We start from the raw sequence: 21,285 nt of genomic DNA on the forward strand, positions 1-21,285 counted from the left end.
GGGCACTTGGGTGGCTTAGCTGGTTAGGCTTCCAACTCTTGATCTTGGTTTGGGTCACAATCTCACCCGCATCAGGCTCTGCGCTGGCAGAGTGCACTCTCTCTCAATAAATAAATAAACTTTTTTTAAAAGCTCTTTTTTTTTTTTAATTTTCCGAAGTTTATTTATTTATGAGAGAGAGAGAGACAAGGTGCGAGCGGGGGAAGGGGAAGAGCGAGAGGGAGAGAGAGAGAATCCCAAGCAGGCTCTGCACCATCAGCATGAAGCCCGATGCAGGACTTGAACTCACGAAGCCGTGAGATCATGACCTGAGCGGAAGTCAGACATGCTCAACAGACTGAGCCACCCGGGCGCCCCTTAAAAATTGTTTTTTAAAAAATTTTAATGTCTATTTATGAGAGAGAGAGAGAGACAAGGTGCAAGCGCGGGAGGGGCAGAGAGAGAGGGAGACCCAGAATCCGAAGCAGGCTCCAGGCTCTGAGCTGTCGGCACAGAGCCCGACGCGGGGCTCAACCCATGAACCGCAAGGTCGTGACCTGAGCCAAAGTCCGAGGCTCAACCCACTGAGCCACCCAGGTGCCCCTAAATTTTTTTTTTTTAGTAAGGAAAGAGAAGACAGTCTTTCCCGAGGATTTTTGGACCCAGAGAACTGTGGTTGTGAAAGGTTGTCACTTGTGCTGTGTCAGGGCGCAGGGGACTGCGTTGGGCTCTGACCAGGCAGAGGAACTGGTCCGTGCAGAGATGCGGCAGCAGGAACCACATGAAAAGTGAAAGAATAAACATTGCTTCCTGAGGGCCGCAGCGTCTTCCCGTTATTTCCCGAGTCCAGTCGGGTCTGCTCAAACTCTAAAATCGCACCACTGGACCTACTCTTTCTTTTTTAATTTTAACTGGGCTCCACGACGAGCACGGGGCTGGAACTCACTACCCTGAGGTTAAGTGCCGCATGCTGTACCCTGAGCCCGCTGGGCGCCCCTGGCTCTACTCTTCCGTGCTGCCTGCTGCAGCAAAGGAAGGAAAGCGGAGGTGAGGACGGGTGGGGCAAGGGTGAGGGTTTTCAAGCATCCTGGCGTAACCGACATCATCCTTCCCTTTGAACGTGTTTCATCACTGGAGGCAGCTCAGGGCAATCTCTGTTCTTTGCAGTAAAGGAGGCCTGCGGAAAACCCCGGAGGAAGGGAGTGACCCATGGGGCGGATCTGAGAGGGGGGTGCAGGTACTCAGAGCCCCTGGGCAACCCAGGGGGGACACGAGGGCGAGCCTCGCCCGGAGCAAGTGGAGTCTGCACCGTGAGGAGGAACACACTGCAAAGCCTGGAGGCTGCGCGGGCAGGACCTGGCCGTGGGGTGGACGGGGCAGTGGTGCTGAGCAAACAGTGGAGATGCCGGGGAGGGACAGCGGCCCCGGCCTGGCGGCCACCAGGACTCTTTCCTCCGTGCTGTCCTTGTGCACAAGGACGCACCCTGCTTCGGTGTTGGCTGGCACCCCACTGTACGAACTTACCACTGTTGGCTTCCCATTCACCTGATGCGTAAGCAGCTCATCCATACGACTTGTTGTCCGCGTGAAGCTACGTCAAATGAAGTGTCTGTGAACATTGGCGTACAAGTCTTCATGTGAACGTATACCCTGATTTCTCAGCGTAAGTGCCTGGGAGCGGGATGCCTAGGACGTATGAAGCATATGTTTAACTTTTTAAGAAAACACCGACTTGGTTTGGGCTCGAACTCACGAACCACAGGATCGTGACCCGAGCCGAAGTGGGACGCTCAACCAACTGAGCCACCCAGACGCCCCGAGAAACCCTTGAGTCGTTTTGCGAAGCGATTATATCATTTTACGTTCCCGCCACTTCCTTGCTAGCGCTTGCTGTGGGCAGTTTTTCATCTTAGACATCCTCCGAGGGATGCGTTACAGCTCATCGTGGTTTGAGTTTGCATTTCCCTAATGGCCGATGCTGTCCAGCATCTTCTCAGGGCCGCTTTGGTATCCCCACATCATCTTTGATGAAGTATCTGCTCAAATCCTTTGCCCATTTGAAAAATAAAGTTGTTTTCTCATTACTGAAATTTTTTAATGTTTATTTTTTTATCTGTGAGAGAAAGGGGGGAAGGGGAGAGGCAGAGAGAAATGGGGACAGGGACCTGAAGCAGGCTCTGTGCTGACAGCACAAACCATGAGATCACGACCTGAGCCAAAGTCAGCCGCTTAACCTACTAAGCCACCCGGGCTTAGCCCCAAGAGCTCTTTAGGTATTCTAGATATATCCTTTATCGGATCTCTGGTCTGCAAATGTTTTCTTTCAGTCTGTGGCTTGTCTTTTCATTTTCTTCACAGTGTTTCTCAAAGAGCAGAAGTTCTTAATTTCGATGAAGTCCAATTTATCAGCTTTTGCTTTTGTAGATTATGTTTTTGATGTATCTTAGAAATCTTTGCCCGACCTAAGGCCACAAATTTTCTCCTTTGTTTTCTGGTAGAAGTTTTGGGGTTTTAGGTTTTCCATTTGGATCTATGATCCTCTGAGTTCATTTTCGTGCATGGTGTGAGGTAGGGATTGGAGGTCTCTTGTACACACTCTTTTTTTTTTACTGTGGATATTCAACTGTTACATAAGCATTTGTTGAAAAGACTGTGCATTCTTCAATGACTTTCTTTGCACCTTTGTCAAAATCCAAGTGGCCATAAGCGTGTGGGTCTATTTCAGGACTCCCGGTTCTGCTGCACTGACGTTTGTCCTTTTGCTGGTACCACACCGTCTTGACTACTGTTGCTATAGTTTGAGTACACCAACTTTACCTTTTTGCAAAATTGTTTTGGCGATTGTACAAAATCGTTTGGCTCTTTGTGTTTCCATATGAATTTCTGAATCTGCTTGTCAATTTCTATTTTTAAAAAGGCCTGCTAGAGTTTTTATTAGAATTGCATTAAATCTACATACCAATTATAAGGAGAAGTGATATCTCGTTGAGTCTTGCAGCACATGAACTCATTTATACCGCTCCGTTTATTTAGGTCTTCCTTCCTTCCTTCCTTTTCCTTAAGTAATCTCTGCACCCAAAGTGGGGCTCAAACTCATGACTCATGATCAAGAGTCAACTGCTCTACCAACTGAGCCAGCCAGACACCCCTATTTAGGTCTTCTTTAATTTCTCATGGCAGCATTTCGTAGTTTTCAGTGTACCGGGATTGCACGTCTTTTGTCAAATTTATCCCTAAGATTTTTATTTTTATTTTTGATGCTCTGCCAGTTTCATTTTAATGTGGACAATGAAAGACAGATCTCTATCTCTGCCTTTGCAATTTTTCTGTAAGTCTAAGACTATTCCCAAATATAAAGTTGAGAGAGAGAGATTGATCTGGAACTTGCCCACGAACCTTGAAGCTTCCCATGCCCCTTACTGAAACTGCAGTGAGTCTGTGCAGACGTGGGGAGGTGTGGCAAGGTGGTTGGCGGGGGGGGACGTGGGGGGTGTCTGGATTAGGGTCAGGTGTCCTGCTCCTACCATCTATCATCCCCGGAGCATCTGAACATCTGTCTCTACCACAAGTGCAAATGCAAAGCTCCCTTCTCCTGCTCTGGGGGCCTGGGCGATGGGGAGTAGTTCTGTCCCTCCTGCCTCCCGTTCCCCTTTACCAAGATTTGGGAGTGCACGCGCAGGGGTGTGGGGCTGGAGAGACGTGTGGGCTAAAGCTGGTGACTGAGGGGCAGGCCCAGTCCCCAGAAGTCCTTCTTATGTAAGGCAGATGCCATAATCTACCACTGCATGTCCTGGGACTCCAACTGAGATAGAAAACCGGCTGGTAAAGCCTGGCTTCAGAGGATAATAGGAACGCGAGGAATAACGAAATCCTTTCATGGGATCCGGGTCCTCCCGTCTCCCGGCGGTTGTGTACAAAGACCGTCTGGAGAGGAGTTGGCTATTGTCCATCCATCCACATCCTGGTGCTGTCTCCCTTGAAGACTAGGAGTGTCCCAAGGGCAGGGCCTGGCGCTTGGGGCCCTGCAGAAGAGGGTAGAGATTATAGGGGGAAAGAAATGCCTAAAGGGTTTCGTGATGTCTTGGAGAGCGCTAGATTCTAGAAGTCAAGAGACTTTCATCTCACGTCCTGACTCTGCCACGAGTTCTCTGGTGGCCTTGGGCAACTCACTTTCTCTCCTTACCGTTTTTTAAATGTTTATTTATTTTGTGAGGTACCTGGTGGCTCAGTCGGTTGAGTGTCCGACTTTGACTCAGGTCAGGATCTCGCGGTTTGTGAGTTCAAGCCTCGCATCGGGCTCTGTGCTGACAGCTCAGAGCCCGGAGCCTGATTCGGATTCTGTTGTCTCCCTCTCTCTGCCCCTCACCCACTCACACTCTGTGTGTGTGTCTCTCTCTCTCAAAACTAAGTAAACATTAAAAAAACAATGTTTATTTATTTTGAGAAAGAGAGAGTGAGAGCGGGGAAGGGAAGAGAAAGACAGGGAGAGAGAATCCCAAGCAGGCCTCTGTCAGCGCAGAGCCTGACTCAGGGCTCAGACTCAGGAACTGTGAGATCAGGACCTGAGTCGACATCAAGAGTCAGATGCTTAACCGACTTTCTCTCCTTATTAAAAGAGAAGTTGAATTAGATGATCTTAGCGATCCCAACCATCTCAGAAAGTATATGAGAAGACCATATATTTCTTTTTTTTGTCTCCCCTGCATCTAGCACAGGGCCTGACACATAATAAGGGTTCAAGAAATGCTGTGGACAGTGAATGAATGAATGAATGAATGAACACCTGAACTAACAAAATAAAAAAAATAAAAGGATCCAAAGTGAAGTTCTTAGATGAGCCAGCTGGTGGCATCACCTCTCTTTGTGACCACGGGTGCTGCTAGTGTCAGAACAAGGAAAGGACTCAGATTAGAAATGAATAAAGAACAAACGATCAGAGGACCAGATATTTCAGGGACGCCTGGGTGGCTCAGCCGGTTAAGCCTCAGACTTCGGCTCAGGTCATGATCTCGCGGTTCATGAGTTTGAACCCCACATGGGGCTCTGTGCTGACGGCGTGGAGCCTGCTTGGGATCCTCTGTCTCCCTCTCTCTCTGTCCCTCCCCTCTTCTCGCAGTCTCTCTCTCAAAAAGAAATAAAATTTTAAAAATAACAAAAATATTTTTAAAAATGGGTAGCAGAACCCTGGAATTCTGACCCACTTCTGTTCTCCATCAAAGAGAAAATAAGTCCAATGCACTGACCAGTTCACGGCCATCCATCGTGCTGCTGGGTGGCTGGAAGAATACACATGGCCCTGACACAGAGGGGGACTGGCACAGAGAGGGACTGGCACAGAGGGGGACTGGCACAGAGGCACCCAGGAACAGTCCCTAAGGCCAGCAGGTGGCCTGTGGGGCTCACCTGAACTTGGGCTCGGTATGTCCCTTCTGCCACCCACTCCATACCCACCCCTTGCTGCATGACCCAAACATGCTGGCGCCCAGTCTGGGTCTCTCCTGGAGGTTCATCACACCCACTGCTGATTGGTGTTCCAGAAGGGCCCTTCTCCTCCCCAGCACTCCAAGGGAATTGGAGTTCAAGCATCTTAATTAGCTGGCAGAGGGCAGGAAGGTGTTGAATGTTTTGGAACGCTTGAAAGAAAGCCCTCTCTTATCTACCCACCTCCCACCTTCTCTTTTTCCCCATCACAGCACATTTTGCAAAGGATACGGGTATGGGCACAAAAGGGGAAGACCCAGTGAGGCATTTTTACCAGTTAGGACTGAGATCACGGGGAGACAGGATGAGGTGTGGGTGTGGGTGTATCTCAGGATCCATGCGTCTCTGACATGGGCTCGGGGATTGGAGGAGAGGGTGGGGGTCCCGCTGGCCTCTGACTCCACAGACTAGAGCAGGAAAGGGTGAAACGGCAGGGGGTGACAGGCTGGCAGGACAGCTTCAGACTCAGGAGCAGCGCTGAGGGCGGGCCACTCAGGTCCCCACAGGCTGTGCTCCGGGAGGGGGCGATGAACAGGAAGCTGTGACTCCCCCACTTTCTCTCCCAGCCCTTAGCCTCAAGGTCACTTGCTGCCATGAATTCCGACCCGTGTTTTAGTTGGCACCCTTCCCTGGGCATGGTGACAACAGATAGCTGTGCTGCACCCCGCTCCTTTCCAGCAGAACACCTCAAATTTTCCTTTGAAATAATAATCATTCACACAAAGAGCAACCTACAAAGTGCTTCCTGACATGCTTTATCTCATTGAATCACGCCAGTCCTGTGGAGCAGAACCTTCTGTCTGAAAACGCTAACAAGAAAACGGAGGCTCAGGAGAGTGAAGTAACTTACCCAAATCACACAGCCAGTGAGGAGCAGACCTGGAACTCCAGAACCATCCGGATTCCGTGCCCTCGTGCCCACCCCACCCCTGCCCCCAGGCCCCAAGACAGCACTTTCTGCAGAGAAGGGGGTCCCCGCGCCAGGTCAGGAAAGGAGGGGGCTCCAAGTTTGGCTCCTGTCATCCCTCAGACGGGGTACCCCTGGCCCTCGCCCTGCGCGGAGGCTTGGGTCTGCCCTCCCCAGTGGCTGACTCCCCTTTGTCCCCCCTCCTCTCTACCCGGTAGAGCCCTTACCGCTCACAGGTGCACACCGGCCCGCGCACCTGCCCCGGCGGGCGGCCGGCGCTCCCATCCGGTGGCCCCTCCAAGACCGGCGGAGGGTGGGGCGCAGCCTGTCCCTTCCCCCGTCCCCGGCGGGGGCGTGGCGGGGGCGTGGCTCGCGGCCGCTCAGGCCCCGAGGGAGGCGCCTGCACCCCAGCAGCTCGGCCCCGCTGCCCCGAGGCCAGTTCCTAGCCCCGAGGGTCACGGTCGCCCCGACCCATGGGTCTGTGGGGGCGGCCGGCTTGCAGGGAAACCTGGTGGTGCTGTGGGTGCTGGGAGCTGTGCCTGGCGAGCCCCCGGCCCCCTTCCGACCCTTTTGTCTTCGACCTGGCCCTGGCGGGCCTGGGGCCGCCCTCACTCTCCCCTTCTGGGCACCTGAGTCCGCCCTGGACTTCCGCCGGCCCGAAGTGCCCTCTGCAAGATGGCCCCGAAGGCCACTGTCCTCCACGTCTGCACCAGCGTCCCCCTCATCCCCGGCGCATGGTGGCCGTGGCTGCCAGACCAGGAACCCGCCTCTCGCTTTCCTGGCCCTGCATGGCCACCCTGGTGGTGTGGATGGTGGCCGTCCCGGTGACGGTGCCCACTACTGTTTTGGGGCCGAGGGTGAGGTGTGGGGCACCCGTCTGTCCGCTGCACTGCCACGGCAGGTACTGGCCGGGGGGTGCTGGCTTTCGTGGTCTCCGGGTCCCCTGGCTACCACCTGCTGCTGCTGTCGCTGGGCAACGGCAGAGTGGCAGGGGCGTGGCCCACTGTGTCCCTACCCTGGAGGCCTCTTTCTTCCTCTGCCGCTTCCCCAACCACCTGGACGCTCTCATGGAGTGCTGGTGACGTCTGACCTGGTGCTCTGGGATAGCATCTGTCTACGCCATCCATACCCCCGTCTTCCCTGTCACCACACGGCAACGGCTGCCTGAACCCCGTGCCGTCCTGAGGCAGGAGCCTGATGGGCCCTGGCAGATGCCTTCAGTGATCTGTGAGCAAGGCTGCGACCCTAGGGCCCGGGCCGGCTGGAACTGGGGGCCCTAAAGACCATAGGCAGGTGGTGGGGGGAGAGCACTCTGCCAGGAGAGAGGTCCTTCTACCATGGCCACCGACTTGGACAAAGGGACACCTGGGGGAAGGGTGTTGAACACCCTACCCTCCTTTTCTGGGCTCCGCCAGGGGCAGAACCCTGCACCCTAGGGAGAGCTGGCGTGGGCTGCGGCACCCTCTGGGAGTCTCTGATCTCTTCTGGGTGTGGTGGAATGTGGGGTCACGTGGGGGAGCTTACTTAGGTCTTTGCTCACCTGGAGGTATGGGTAGGACAAGGGGAAGGAGGAAGGTTGGAGAATAACCTGTATCATCCACGACTGTCTGGACGCTTCCACCTCTGGTTCAGTTGCCCCGTTTCTGCCTTTTGTGAGCATTCTCAGGAAAATTCCCAAGGGTCCTAGACTAAGGGGTCAGAGGTCAACACACCAGCACCTGTTTCCCTCTGTCTGCCCTCCCCGACACGCCTACCCTCACCCCAAATAGGGTGTACCCTTGCTCTCTGGTGCCAGAGCCAAAAGTGCCCTCCCCCTGGCCATCTCCACCGTACAGCATCCCAGTGGTGCCCAGAGAAACCTGGGGCCTGCAGACCTCAGCTGAGAAAGCGGAGTCCTCGGGCAGGGGGATGCCCTGCGTGAGTCCTGCTGGTCTCTGGCATCAGCCCAGGCCCAAGTGTAAACACCCTGTGTGTCCATCGTTAAACCAGGATTTGGAGGGAGAAGTGGGGAGAAGGCAAGGATGTGGGTGGGGCATAGGGAGGAGAGAGACGGGGGAGGGATTGGGAGAAGAGGGGGCTGCAGGTACGTCCAGAGAAGTGGGAACCAGAGAGTCGGAGGCTCGTGAGGGTGTCCCTCCCTCCTGTCCCAAGTGTGCAGCTCAGAGGATCAAAGCACCCAGGATCACATCCTAGCTCTGACGCTAACCAGCGGAGGGACCTCGGTAAGTGACTTGTCTCTACTGGTTTTCACATCTGTAAAGTGGGGTGTTGAGGATTCAACGGTACCCAAAGTCGTGTGTTGGCTATTGTTCTTATACTTCATGTAAAATGGAATCAGAGAGAAGAAAGAGGAGGAGAAGAAGGAACAGGCGGCAGCAGGGAGACAGGGACCCACGGCCAGAGATGGCTCGTTTGGGATAATGTTTACATGCTCCGGAGTGAAATGGAAGTTTTACATGAAGAACTGAGAGAGCTGCCTGGCTGGCTCAGTTGGAAGAGCCCAGGACTCTTGATCTCAGGGTCGTGAGTTCAAGCTCCATGGTGAGTATAGAGCAACAGAAAGAGAGAGAGAGAGACCGGAAAAAAAAAAAAAGGAACTGAGTGAGGGATTGGCCCCTGGTTTCCATATCCATGGAGACCCAGCAGTGATACGGGAGAGCACTCTGGCCTCCCAAGGACCCAGAGCGACAGCAGGACATTAAGCCATGTTAACGACATTTAATTAGGTGCTTGATGTTTAGTTTCCTCCTTTTGATGTTTAAACTGGTTCATGTCTGTCAGGATAGGAAATCCTGTTCCCAGTCAATTCAGGATGGAAAATCCTCCCCTCTCGCCACCCCTGCAGCTCCTCTGATGGCTTTGCTGGGATATTGGCTCCCAGGGGGCATCTGTGCTAATGGGGCCTGGAGGTAAATACTGAGTTTATTATTCTCTTTAGTTTTGGTTTTGTTTTTTTTTTTTAGAGAGCATGCACCTTGCCGAATTCTTTTTCTTTTAATGGTTGTTTTTAAGAGAGAGAGAAAGAATGCGAATGGAGGAGGGGCGCAAAGACGGGGGAGACACGGAATCTGAAATAGGTTCCAGGCTCTGGACCATCAGTACAGAGCCGGACGCGGGGCCTGAACCCAGGAACCACGAGATCATGACCTGAGCCAAAGCTGGACGGTAAACTGACTGCACCACCCATGTGCCCTGGTAAATACTGAATTAAACAGGCCCAAGTCGGAGATGAGGGACCATGTGCATCTAACCTTGGAGAGGAGAGGGGTGGGAGAGGCAGGGGAGGGGCAGCGAGGAGGGCCCGCTCGCCAGCTGGGCACTCCATGCAGTGGAAGGCAGGCACTGGTGAGAAGCTGGGCCCTGGCTCCCTGCAGTAAGCGGCCAGAGAGCTTCGAACCTGCAGTGGGGAGGACAGGCGCTGACTGTGTTCCAGAAGAAGGGCTTAGGGAGGGCACCGCGGGCAGAACCCGGAAAGCTGCAAGACTCATCTACGGGAGCAGCCAGGTCGGAGAGGGGTGGACATCAGGTCTCAGGGCCAAGAGATGGCAGAGGGCCAGTGCTGCTGGGAATACACCAGTGCTGTCCTCATGAGCCATGGGCTTCCCCACATCCACTCTGGGCTCTGGGGCTCCAGGTCTCCCCTTCCCCTGACCAGCATCCCTCACTGGCTGTGTGACATTGGAGGAGCCCACACTGCCCTCTCTTGGCCTGAGCACTATCACCACCCCTCCCACACACACCCCAACGCTGGCCCCTAACAGGTTTGGGACCCAGCCCCCAGCCAAGGAGGCAGCACACTAGAAGCCGGTGCTCAGGGGGGAAGTGGAGGGCTGGCTCCGGCATCCCTGCCGGGCAACCTTCCCTTGGGCACCTGCCCACCTCAGGTCCCAGAACAGCGGAGACAGCACCTGCCAAAGGCCAGATGCTGTGGGCCAGATGTCCAGGACGGAGGTGCGGCCCCAAGCCAGCCCCCCAGCTGATTTCAGTTCCTCTCCTCAGCGGAGGCCTTCCGCTGTGCCAGCCAGGGTACCACCAGTGCGTGTGCCTGTGCGTACCAGCGAGCGTGTGCACCAGCGAGCGTGCGCACCAGCGCGTGGCCACCGGCCGCCCTCCCTCCTCCCTACCACCACCCCAGGTACTGACCAGAAACAGGAAGTAAAATTAACCGAAACCGAGAACTGAAACCGACGTAATCTCTCGCTGCCTCTGGGAGAGGTCGCGCGGGGGCTGTGACACAACACAGAACTGGGGCACAGTGACTCTAGGGACAGGCCGACAGGAACTGTGTCCGGAAGGGAGGCGTGGTGGCAACAGGCTGACGTCATTTCTGAGCAGGACACACAAAGGGGGCGGGGGGCGGGGAGGGCAGGTGCTTCACCAGAACCCAAGTGCCCCTCACCCCACCCCGCTGCTTGGGGACATCCACGAAGACAAAACGGGCTGGGGCAGCTTCTCCTGTCAGTGGCCTGTCTTCAGTGAGACTCCCGCTTCCTGTGAGAGGAAAGGCCCCTTCGGGGGTTGGGGGGGAAGCAGCTGGTGCCTGCCCCTCCCCCCACCCCCAGCAGTGCCCCGGGCAGGGGAAGAGGGGGGCAGAAGACACCTAGAGACAGCACCTTGTGGGGTTCCAGGTCTTTAATTTTCCCTGCTTTATCTTTTTTTTTTCTTTTTTCTTTTTTTAACAATCAAATTGGCAGAAAATGGCTGGGGCTGGTGGGCACTGGGGGTCCACTGAAAAATCCCCAAAATTCACACTGAGGTTTCAGTCCCGGTTGCTGAGGTGGGGATGAGGTCAGGCTTCACGGAGATTTCCCAACTCACCCTAGAACATTTTTCCCAAACGGCTGGAGAAGAGGTCAGAATAGGTCCCCCATTACTGTAGATGAGGATATGGTCCCCCCCACCCCTCAAGCTCTTCTGATACGCGGAGATAGAAGGCTGTGGTTTCTAATTGCCTAAAATCATCTCTTAAAAATACAAAACACGTGCAGTTGGCTTTGGTACAAAAAAGAAAACAACGACAACAAAAAAACATTCTGGTCCCGTGGGTTTTCCCCTCACCCCCCAACAAAGCCGTTAGGGCCACCTCAGCCCCTCCTCCATCAGCTCCGGAAGCCAGGCGGTCTCCCTGGGGCTCCCGGGAGGATGGACAAGGGAGAAGAGCAGTGCGAGGCTGAGGGGGAGGGAGGGGGCGTGGCCCTGCCCACAGCCCCTCTTGGGGGGGGGGTCAGCAGGGTCCTGCGGTGCAGCCCCTCCTCACAGACGGTGTTGCCCAGGAGGGGCGTCAGGGTTAGAACCCAGCAGCGGCACGGTTAAGCCTGAATAAACCCCAGTAGTGTTACAGGACAAGGCCCCCTGATCCCTATGGCTTGGTTCCCATGTCCCTGGTGCTCTAAATCTCCCCACTCCCTGCGTCACTAATAAACAATAAATAAATAAATTTTCCTAAAGTAGAGGGAAGAAGGCATGAAAAACTGGCATCTGTGGTGTAGCTTCTGGATGCCACCAGGGGGCACTGCGGCCCAATTCCTCCAGCTTCCTAAGCGGCCCGGGGTGTCCAAGGAGCCCAAGAGCTGGCAAGGACAATCAGCAGTTCTAATGTTCCCTCATCATTGGCGGATTGGAGTCCCCAGAGTTTGCCTCCCTCGGTGTGTTCTTCATGGGGGCACAGGACGGGGGAGGGGCCCCCTTAGCTCTCTGAAGCCACAGGCTCCCCGTCGCGAGTCTCTGTCTCTTCCGGGATGTCCTGCATTCGGGTGAAGTCTAAAGGGGGACGGGGCAGCGTTAGTGAGAGGGCACCCGCTCTGCGAGCAGCTGCACCCCTACACTGACGCCGCCCCATGTCAGCAAAGTAATGTTCCCACACCTGTGCGCTGCTGCCCTTCCTGAGAATAGGAGGATACGGCTTGGCCAATAAAATACAAAATACTCTGGGGCGCCTGGGTGGCTCAGTCGGTTGAGCATCCGACTAGCTTTTGCCCCACATTGACCTCTGCCAATGACAGCGTGGAGCCGGCTTGGGACCCTCTCTCTCCCTCTCTCTCTCTGCTCCTCCCCTGCTCGTCCTCTGTCTCTCTAAAGTTAAAAATAAAATAAGATAAACAAATAAGGGCGCCTGGCTGGCTGAGTAGTGGAGCATGGGACTCGATCTCAGGGGTGTGAGTTCAAGTGGCCCCACGCTGGGTGCAGAGATTATTTAAAAATAAAATCTTAAATGGGGTTCCGGGGGCGGGGGGTTCAGTTAAGCATCTGACTCTTGGTTTTGGCTCAGGCCATGATCTCACAGTTTGTGGGTTCAAGCCCCACATCAGGCTCTGTGCTGACAATGCAGAGCCTGCTTGGAGTCTCTCTCTCTCCCCCACCCCTCTCTCTGCCCCTCCAGCCCACGTCTCTCTCACTCTCAAAATAAATAAAACTAAAAACAAATAAACAAATAAGATACAAAATATTTTAAGATGGTTACATAAAGGCACACTAGCTTTTGGTTATTTTGTGTTTCCTGAACAAACTATGAGAACTTGGAAGGTCTTAGAATTTTTTTTTTTTTCTTAGAAACCTACTTCTACTTGAAGAGGCTGAGATCACACTCACTGGAGGAGACAGAGGCTCCTACATTTGCTTCCTAGAGCTCCGCCACCCGCTCACCATCAGAAGAGGCTGCAGGTGTGTCCTCTGTGCCCCTCCCAAGAGTCACCATAGCCCTGGGAGGTTAACTAGGGGTCACCTCACATGTCCCCAGGACACGCAGCCAAGGGCCGCACCCCACTTCCCTTCTGCGCCTCACCTCGCGGACTATGGGGAGGGGACAGGCGGCTGCCCCCCTCCTCCTCGCTGCCCGTGTCGGGGTCACTGCTGTCCTGCAGCCGCTCCTCGGGGCTGCCCAGCTCCTGTCTCTCTCGGTCCTCAAAGGGTCGATGGATAGAGCGAATGGTCACAGACAAATCCAGGCGGTCGTGGCCTCGGCTGGGCTGTGACGGGCCGGCAGGAAAGGCAGCAGGCCGAGGAATGAGCTCAGCCAGGGCAGCACCGCTGAGCGCCTTGTGCCCGACCGCCCGTCCCAGCCCCCCAGTTGCCCACTTCTGTGCCCCACTGCCTATCCCAGCCGCCCAGACCGCCCGTCCCGGCCCCCCAGCCGGCGCCCAGTGCTTCTGGCCGCGGCCGGTCGCCTTCGGGCTCGAGTCCCCGGTTGGCTCAGGGCCTCCTTACCTGCGGCGGCGTGAAACTCAGGTAGAGGGCGTCTCCGGCCGGGAGGCTGCGGCGCCGAGGGTCCAGGGGCCTGCGGGCCCAGGGGGCCTCGGCCGGAGGGGGCTCGCTATGGCCCAAGGCGGCCAGCTGCCTGCGCGCCTCCTCGGCCTCGCGCTCCAGCAGGGCCCGGGCCTGCTCGCTCTCGCGGAGCCGGGCCTCCAGGCTGCCCGCCTCGGTGGCGCGCTCCTCGCCCAGCCGCCGGCAGCGCCGCAGCTCCTCCTGCAGCAGCGCGTGCTGACGCTGCAGCAGGGCCAGCTCGGTGGCCTGCTTGTCGGGGGCCGCGGGGGCCGGCCCGCTGCGGCCGAGCTCCCCGTCGCGGGAGTTGGCTCGGGTCAGCTTCTCCCGCCGCTCGGGGCCCTCGGGGAAGCGGGCTTCCATCAGGGTGTCCTGCTGGGCCACAGCCGCCTGGGGGCGCACGGGGACAGTCAGGTGTAGGGGAACCCGGTGGGGGGCGGGGGGAGGGGAGCGTGCCTAGGCCAGGCTGACGGGCCCCCACCCCTGCCCCACCCCGCCTCTGGCTCCTCCCCGCCCCCACCGACCTGGAGACCGTGCAGAAGTCCATAGAGATTGACCAATCGCTGTAACGCTTCCTGAGGACAGAGGAGAGGGTGGGGACAGGGCCCAAGCTTCAGGGTGGGAGAGCTGCCCAGAAGGCGACTAAATGTGGGTTTGGGGACAGTCAACCTTTGGACGCTTTCCGATGTAGCCTCTCCCCGACACCACTCTGAGCTGGGCTCCAATTTCTCAGACAAGACACCCTCCCTCCAGTCCGCCATACCTCCTCACATCCCTCTCACCTCCTGGGGAGCCCTCAGCTGATTTCCATTCCGATCCTGCAGAGACAGGCAAGGATGGGCACTCATAGACACAAGGTCCCTGGAGCGTGTCCCTGACAGCTCTGTGTCAGGGGCCGACAGCCCGGCCGCCCCCCTTCCCACCCTCTGCCAGTTCCGGCACCTCCTGCGGACCCACCTTCTGGCTGGAGTCGGAGTCAGCTCTGCAGAGCTCAATTGAGCCATTGAAGGTTCTGGCCTCACCATCTGCAAAGATGGAAAAGGACAGGCTGAGCTCCGACTTCAGGGCCCTGCAGTTTGGCCCCTCCTACCCCCCCACACACGGCCCCGGCCCGCACTCACTGGCGGTGACCCCAGGACTCGTGCTCCCGCCGCTGTCCGGGTCCACGGGCAAGGCTGGTTCCCGGGGCGTGAGGAGCAGCTCCACGCCGGGCCCCACCAGGAGGTCCTTCAGGCCCTCCACTACAGGGAAGGGAGGACATGAGGACAGGAGCCGGAACCTTTGGTAGGGGCGGGGCGGGGGGCGGTAGTGGTAGGGGGCACCCTCGTCCCACGGCACCGGCAACGTTTAGGCATCTGGGGGAGCCCCCTGCACAGGTGGGCTCCACCATACCACCACCCACGAGACAGAGGTTACTTCAGCAAGAACCAGGCCTCCTTCCCGCACCGGGCACCAGCGGGCACTCCCATGGGGCCTCCCCTTGTCTGTGTGCCCACGCTCTGTGAGGTCACGAGGGGGGGCCCCCTCACCCTCACGGATGGCATCCTGCAGCAGCCGCTCCCCGCGAGGGCACTCCAGGGACTCGGAGCGGAAAAGGCCCCTGGGCAGGGTGGGCAGGGTCACCCCGCCACCATCATCTTCCACCTGGAAATGGGTCATCTCGGCGAACAGCCCAACCTTTTCTTGTAGCAGCTCTGCCAGCGCCCGGTCTTTCTGTCGCAGCTCCGCTGTGGACGAGGGACGGATGAGTACACGGAGGCCTGGGAGCCAGCAGCGGAAAGGCTGCCCGAGGGCTCAGAGGCCAGGCCCGGGCTCAGTGGCAGGACTTAAGTCTGAATTTTTGGCATTTATGCAAAAGAAAAAAAAAAACAAACACTTCTTCGGGGAAAAGCAATACATTCACTTATTGTTTTCTAAAGTAGGCTCCATGCAGCGCCTGCGTGGCTCAGTCAGTTACGTGTCCGACTTCAGCTCGGGTCATGATCTCGCAATCCATGAGTTCAAGCCCCGCATCAGGCTCTGTGCCGACAGCTCGGAGCCTGGCACCTGCTTCAGATTCTGTGTCTCCCTCTGTGTCTGCCCCTCCCCCACTAGCACTCTCTCTCTCTCTCTCTCAAAAATAAACATTAAAAAAAAAATGTTTAAAGTAGGCTCCATGCCCAACATGGGGCTCGAACTCATGACCCTACTCAGGACCCGGAGATCAAGAGGTGCAGGCTCTACCGACTGAGACAGCCCGGAGCCCCTGCACTTCTGTTTTACAAACAAAACTGAGACGACCTGGGGCAGGGACTGCAGGTGTCCCCAGGTTTCATCCTCCCATCTTCCTATAACTGGAGAATCTATACACATTTCATCTGGGCACATGGCTGCCAGTTAGACTACACCCGACAGCCTAACACTGCCACGGACTGAATTCTGGCCAGCGGACAGGACTGTGTCTCTGGACCAGCCCTTCCAAGAAAGGAGTAACGGAGGTGCCTGCGTGGCTCAGTCGGTTACGCGTCCAACTTTGGCTCAGGTCATGACCTCGCAGTTCAGGAGTTCCAGCCCCGTGTCGGGCTCTGTGCTCTCAGCGCAGAGCAGCTTTGGATCATCCGTATCCCTCTCTCTCTGCTCCTCCCCCTCCCGTCCCCCTCCCATCCCCCTCCCTCAAAAATAAATTATCAAAAATAAACTAACATTGAAAAATAAAATCGAGGCGGCTGGGCGGCTCAGTCGGTTAAGCGTCTCTTGGTTTCAGCTCAGGTCATGACCTCACGATCTCATGAGTTCGAGCCCTGTGTCAGGCTCTGCGCTGACAGCATGGAGCCTGCTTGGGATTTTCTCTCTGCCCCTCCCCCACTCGTGCTTGAACTCACGCTCTCAAAAATAAATACATAAACTTTTTTTTTTTTTTTTTTCAAATCTTAAAACAGAGACCTCTCCCTGTTCCTTTCCACCTCCCTGCTAGCTGGGATGTACATGTACCAGCGGGAGCTGGAGTAGCCACTTTGGACAGGGAGACAAGGGATCGCTGGGTAAAGACAGACAGCACAGCTGTACTGACCACCCGGCACTTCCCACCTCTGGACCGGAGAGAAGTCACCTTCTACCTTGTTTAGGAAACTGATTTTTGTCGGTCTTTTTGTATAACAGTTAGTTCACAGTCTAACCGATAAACGTAAAAAAAGTAACTTAATGTCTCAACCCTGGTCTTCCTGGTTCCCCTTCATCGGCCACACAGTAAGAACACCGTTCCGAGGGTACTAGGTGCACACACGGGGCACGCGACGCGCTCCTTTCCCCATCATTTTTACACCCGTGGTGGCAGACGCTTGACGTTGTTTTAAACCTTGCCCTCTTACTTAACGAGACAGTCTGGTCACGGATCTACCTCAGCCCTCAAGAGCCACATCCCTTTTTAAATAGTTCCATAGTATTCCATCGTGTGGATGCATGGTAATTACTTAACGAGCTCTGTGGATGGACTTACTCTTGATTCGACGTAGGTAGGCCTCATCCTCTGTCTCAATCAGTGGGAAGTCCTCTCTGGATGGGCATCTAGAGGGGTAACAGGTCGGGTGGGGTTGAGGGATCAGGAATCGGCCTCCTTTCCGTGCTCTCTGCTTCTCCGGTAAGAGTCACCAGCCCCGGGCCCTGGCTTTAGTCACTCCTGACCCCCTGCTTTCCTTCACACCCATCATCTGTCTGTACTGGTGTGTGTGTTACCTCTCCACAGGCCACCTGCAGGGGGGCGCCATGAGCACGGGCAAACACAGGCTTTGGCGTTAAGCAAACTGGGCCCCGATCCTGGTCCCACTATTTACCAGGTGGTAATCTCTCTGTTTCTCCTCTGAAAAATGGGTATATCTTCTTCACAGGTTTTTTGATAGAATTAAATGAGATAACGTAACAGTGCTTTGAACAAGGCAAAAGCTCAATAAATCGATTACAAAAAGTAACATTAATTCTAATTTTCACAGCTACAAATACGAGTGCTGTTAATAAAGAGGCCCCCAGGGATCTACTGTCAATGGCTCAGGTGTTTTGCACTTTTCCCAGAACAGGCAATGTCCTACTTTTGTACATTTTTGAAAAATTTGTTCAAAAGTCTAAATTGCCGAAGTAAACAAAAGGTTATATATTACAAAGTAAAGAAAATCCAGTTCTAAAAGCAAACAAAATTTACAAATATCCTTATTGGGTTTATCTTTTGGCATCATCTTCAAGGATCCATTCTGAAATTTTACATGCGTTTTGTTTTTTGTCATCATAAAAGACACAGCACTGCTGAGGACATCAACTCTAACGTGTGTCTAATGGAAGCTGGAGGTTGGCTGAGGTAGCACACTGAGCAATTTCCTTCTTGCCTCGCCCGTACGAGGTGCGCGCATGAGACTTACTCCTCTTACCTCCAGGATCAATGGTTTCATTCCCTTTTTCATTCAGTTTTAGAAAATAAAAATAAAGTGCAATCCAATCCAAGTAACCGTTCACTGCCTACAGACCAGGGTGTTCATGCAGCTGAAACTGTACTGTGGGCCGTCAGACAGGCCACCATAGGGTTAGGGGTTAGGGGTTGGGGCTAGGGGTTAAGGGTGAGGGGTTAGAGGTTGGGGTTAGGGGTTGAGGTTAGCGGTTAGGGTTTGGGGTTAGGGTTAGAATTAGGGGTTAGGCATTGGGGTTGCAGTTAGGAGTTAGGGTTCGGGGTTAGTGACCGGGGTAGGGGTTAGGAGTTAGGGTTCGGGGTTAGTGACCGGGGTAGGGGTTAGGAGTTAGGGTTAGGGGTTAGTGGTCGGGGTAGGGGTCAGGGGTTAGGGCTGGGGGTGGGGGGTTGGGGTTTGCGGTTAGGGTTTGGGGTTAGGGTTAGAATTAGGGGTTAGGCATTGGGGTTGCAGTTAGGAGTTAGGGTTCGGGGTTAGTGACTGGGGTAAGGGTTAGGAGTTAGGGTTCGGGGTTAGTGACTGGGGTAGGGGTTGGGAGTTAGGGTTAGGGGTTAGTGGTCGGGGTAGGGGTCAGGGGTTAGGGCTAGGGGCGGGGGGTTGGGGCATGGTCAGGGTTAGAGTTAGGGGATGGGGGTTGGGGTAGGGTCCGCTCATCGTTGGGGTTTAGGGTCTGGGTCCAGTTGAGGGTCAGGGGTTAGTGTCCAGGGTCTGGGCTCAGGGGTTAGGGGTCAGGGTTAAGTCACAGCTCCAGCTCCAAGCGGTGCTCTGTCAGCTCACGTTGCTGCAAGGTGGTCCGGGTTGTCTTAATAGAAAATACGACTGTACAGGATACGTGAACACAGGTGAGCATTCCGGCTTTGGGCCATCGTGTTTCTCCCCCAGCCTGTGCCTCCACCTCTGGACCCCGGGTTCTTTCCCCCAGGGAGGGCGTGCTGTGGCCCAGGCCCCTCGGCTGCAGGTTTCCCGCGGACGTGCACACACTCACACGCGCACGCTCTGCTGAATGACTCGGATCCAGGTGCTGCGGTCATCCCGGGATGCTGTGTGGACCTCATACATCTCAGGGGGTGCCGCGCTGATCAGAAACATCCCTTTCTCCTGGTTGGCGATGTCCCGTACAATCAGATTCTGCAGTGATACCACCGAGGGCTTGTCCTGCCAGTCAGAAAGGGGGAAATAAGGGTATCTCGGTCTTCAATCTTTCTGGAATACCCCGAGGATTGAGGGGCCAGCCTGCAATACAGGGCACAAAGCTGTGGTGCAGCCAGCGGGGTCTTTAGGAGCGCACATGACCTCTGACAAGTTAATTAACTTTAATGTTTATTCGGGGCCCGGATGGCTCAGTCAGAAGAGTGAGCTACTCTTGATCTTAGGGTTGTGGGTCCAAGCCCTGCCCATGCTGGGTGTAGAGATTACTAATAAGTAAGTAAACTTAAGAGAAAAAACACATAAAGAAACACCTTAAAGGCTTACTTTCCCCATCTGCAACAAGCGGATTAATAATGGACCTCCTGACAGTGTAAAAGTGCCTGCACGCAGTGACCATACATGCTAGCTGTTTTTATGCCTTATGAGATATGACAATAATGGTTACAGTAATAGCCATTTGACTCTGGAAGATTCCAGGGTTCTTTCCAGTTCACATAGAAAAGGAAGAAGAACCCATAGCACCGGTCTGTGCTGAGAAAGGGGAAGGAGGCAGGTCTCACCAGGGCAGGGAAGATGTACTTCTGGTCCTTCTCCTGGAGGAACACCAGTACATCTGTCATCAGCAGCATTAGCACGTCTGGGCAGGGGGAGAGGTGGGAGAACAGCCAGCATCAGAGGCAGGAGGAGGGATGGAAAAGAGGCCTCAGAGGCCTGGGCGGCCGCTTGCCTCCTTCTCAGGGACCAGGCCCAACGTGTCCACTCGGGGCTCCTGCCTCTCTTCCTTCTGGTTGCTTCCTCTTACCTTTCCGGCCTCCCACCCGCCCATTCTTGAACCTCAGAAATGCCAGGAGAGGGAGCCTGGGTGGTTCAGTCAGTTAAGGATCTGACTTCGGCTCAGGTCATGATCTCGCAGTTCAGGAGTTCGAGCCCCGCATCGGGCTCTGTGCTGACAGCTCAGAGCCAGGAGCCTGCTTCGGATTCTGTGTCTCCTTCTCTCTCTGCCCCTCCCCTGCTCATGCTCTGTCTCGCAAAAATAAATAAAATGTTAAAAAAAAAAAAAAAAAGAAAAAAGAAACACCAGGGGAGAAGAGGCATGTGCCACCAGATCAAACAGCCTCCCGGCTAGAGAAGACTACAGGGGGTCACCGGTGCCTCTGAAGGAAACTGATGCTGGTTTCTTAACCCAGGGACGACAGACCCCAGGATGTCTGCTGCTGGTCTTTAAGGGGTTCTGTAAACCTTCTGAAGTCACAGAAGCAATTTTACATGTTAATACAACACAGATGTGTATTTTTTGGGTGAAAGAGTCCAGAGTTTTGGGGGAGGGTAAAAAGCATCCCCAGAGCAGGACGGGCCACCCTTTTTCAGCCTTTAAATTCCATGCCTTGGGGCACCTGGGTGGCTCAGTCGGTCGAGTGTCTGACTCTTGATCTCGGCTCAGGTCATGATCTCGCTATTCGTGAGTTCGAGCCCCGCGTATCTGGTTCCATACTGTCAGTGCAGAGCCTGCTTGGGATTCTCTCTCTCTGCCCCTTCCCTGATCTCTCTCTCTCAAAACAAATAAAAGTTCAAAAAATACATATATTTAAATTCTATGCCTAGCAACCGACATAAGGGTTTTTAGGCTGTCTGACCTAAAATCCCCCTTCCTGGCACATTCCCAGTGCTCGAGGGGCAGGGCGCAGGAGGACTTCACATCCACCTCTCCCACAGCTGAATAATCCCATCTCCCTCCACCCCAGAGGCCTCCTTCTTTGTCCTTCTCTGTCCCACCTTCCAGCCACTCAGATCCTGAGTCCTAGACTTTAGCAATGACGGGAAACAAAAGGTCAAGTCCCCAGAACTCAGATGTCACAGTCAAAAAAACACACGCTCACCCTTTGCCCTTGGAGATCTTACTAAACTGTGGGCACACAGAGGGGAGGGCTTTTGCTAAATGCTTCAGAAATAAAGCTCTCCAGCCTTGCTATTTTTAACCCCCATGGTTTATATTCTTAGCTGCTGCGTGGGAGGGATGGAAAAGAGGGAAAGGGATGAAGACAGGCGCGGTAGGCACAGCAGTCCCCCAGCCTGTGCAGTGGGGAC

At 55.0% G+C, this 21,285-nt stretch overlaps 1 protein-coding gene across 15 annotated transcripts in view; it reads right to left on the reverse strand.

The window, feature by feature from the left end:
• Positions 1 to 10,981: 10,981 nt before the first annotated feature.
• Positions 10,982 to 21,285, reverse strand: part of ARHGEF2 (Rho/Rac guanine nucleotide exchange factor 2) — a 39,933-nt gene continuing 29,629 nt past the window's right edge. For 13 of the 15 annotated variants that reach the window (XM_053908774.1, XM_019431436.2, XM_019431441.2 and 10 more), the window contains 11 exons: positions 19,761 to 19,837; positions 19,037 to 19,206; positions 17,100 to 17,167; positions 15,154 to 15,351; positions 14,746 to 14,865; positions 14,582 to 14,649; positions 14,407 to 14,442; positions 14,149 to 14,199; positions 13,571 to 14,014; positions 13,149 to 13,332; positions 10,982 to 12,127 (listed from right to left, as the gene is read on the reverse strand). In XM_053908774.1, the coding sequence (XP_053764749.1) occupies positions 12,054 to 12,127; positions 13,149 to 13,332; positions 13,571 to 14,014; positions 14,149 to 14,199; positions 14,407 to 14,442; positions 14,582 to 14,649; positions 14,746 to 14,865; positions 15,154 to 15,351; positions 17,100 to 17,167; positions 19,037 to 19,206; positions 19,761 to 19,837 (1,490 nt within the window). In that variant the 3' untranslated portion in view covers positions 10,982 to 12,053. The remainder of the gene's footprint in view (positions 12,128 to 13,148; positions 13,333 to 13,570; positions 14,015 to 14,148; positions 14,200 to 14,406; positions 14,443 to 14,581; positions 14,650 to 14,745; positions 14,866 to 15,153; positions 15,352 to 17,099; positions 17,168 to 19,036; positions 19,207 to 19,760; positions 19,838 to 21,285) is intronic. The other 2 variants (XM_019431433.2, XM_053908778.1) reach the window with 1 other exon arrangement.

The sequence above is a fragment of the Panthera pardus genome, unplaced genomic scaffold (assembly GCF_024362965.1).
Source record: "Panthera pardus isolate Hobbes unplaced genomic scaffold, ASM2436296v1 HiC_scaffold_21, whole genome shotgun sequence".
Taxonomy (NCBI): Eukaryota; Metazoa; Chordata; class Mammalia; order Carnivora; family Felidae; genus Panthera; species Panthera pardus.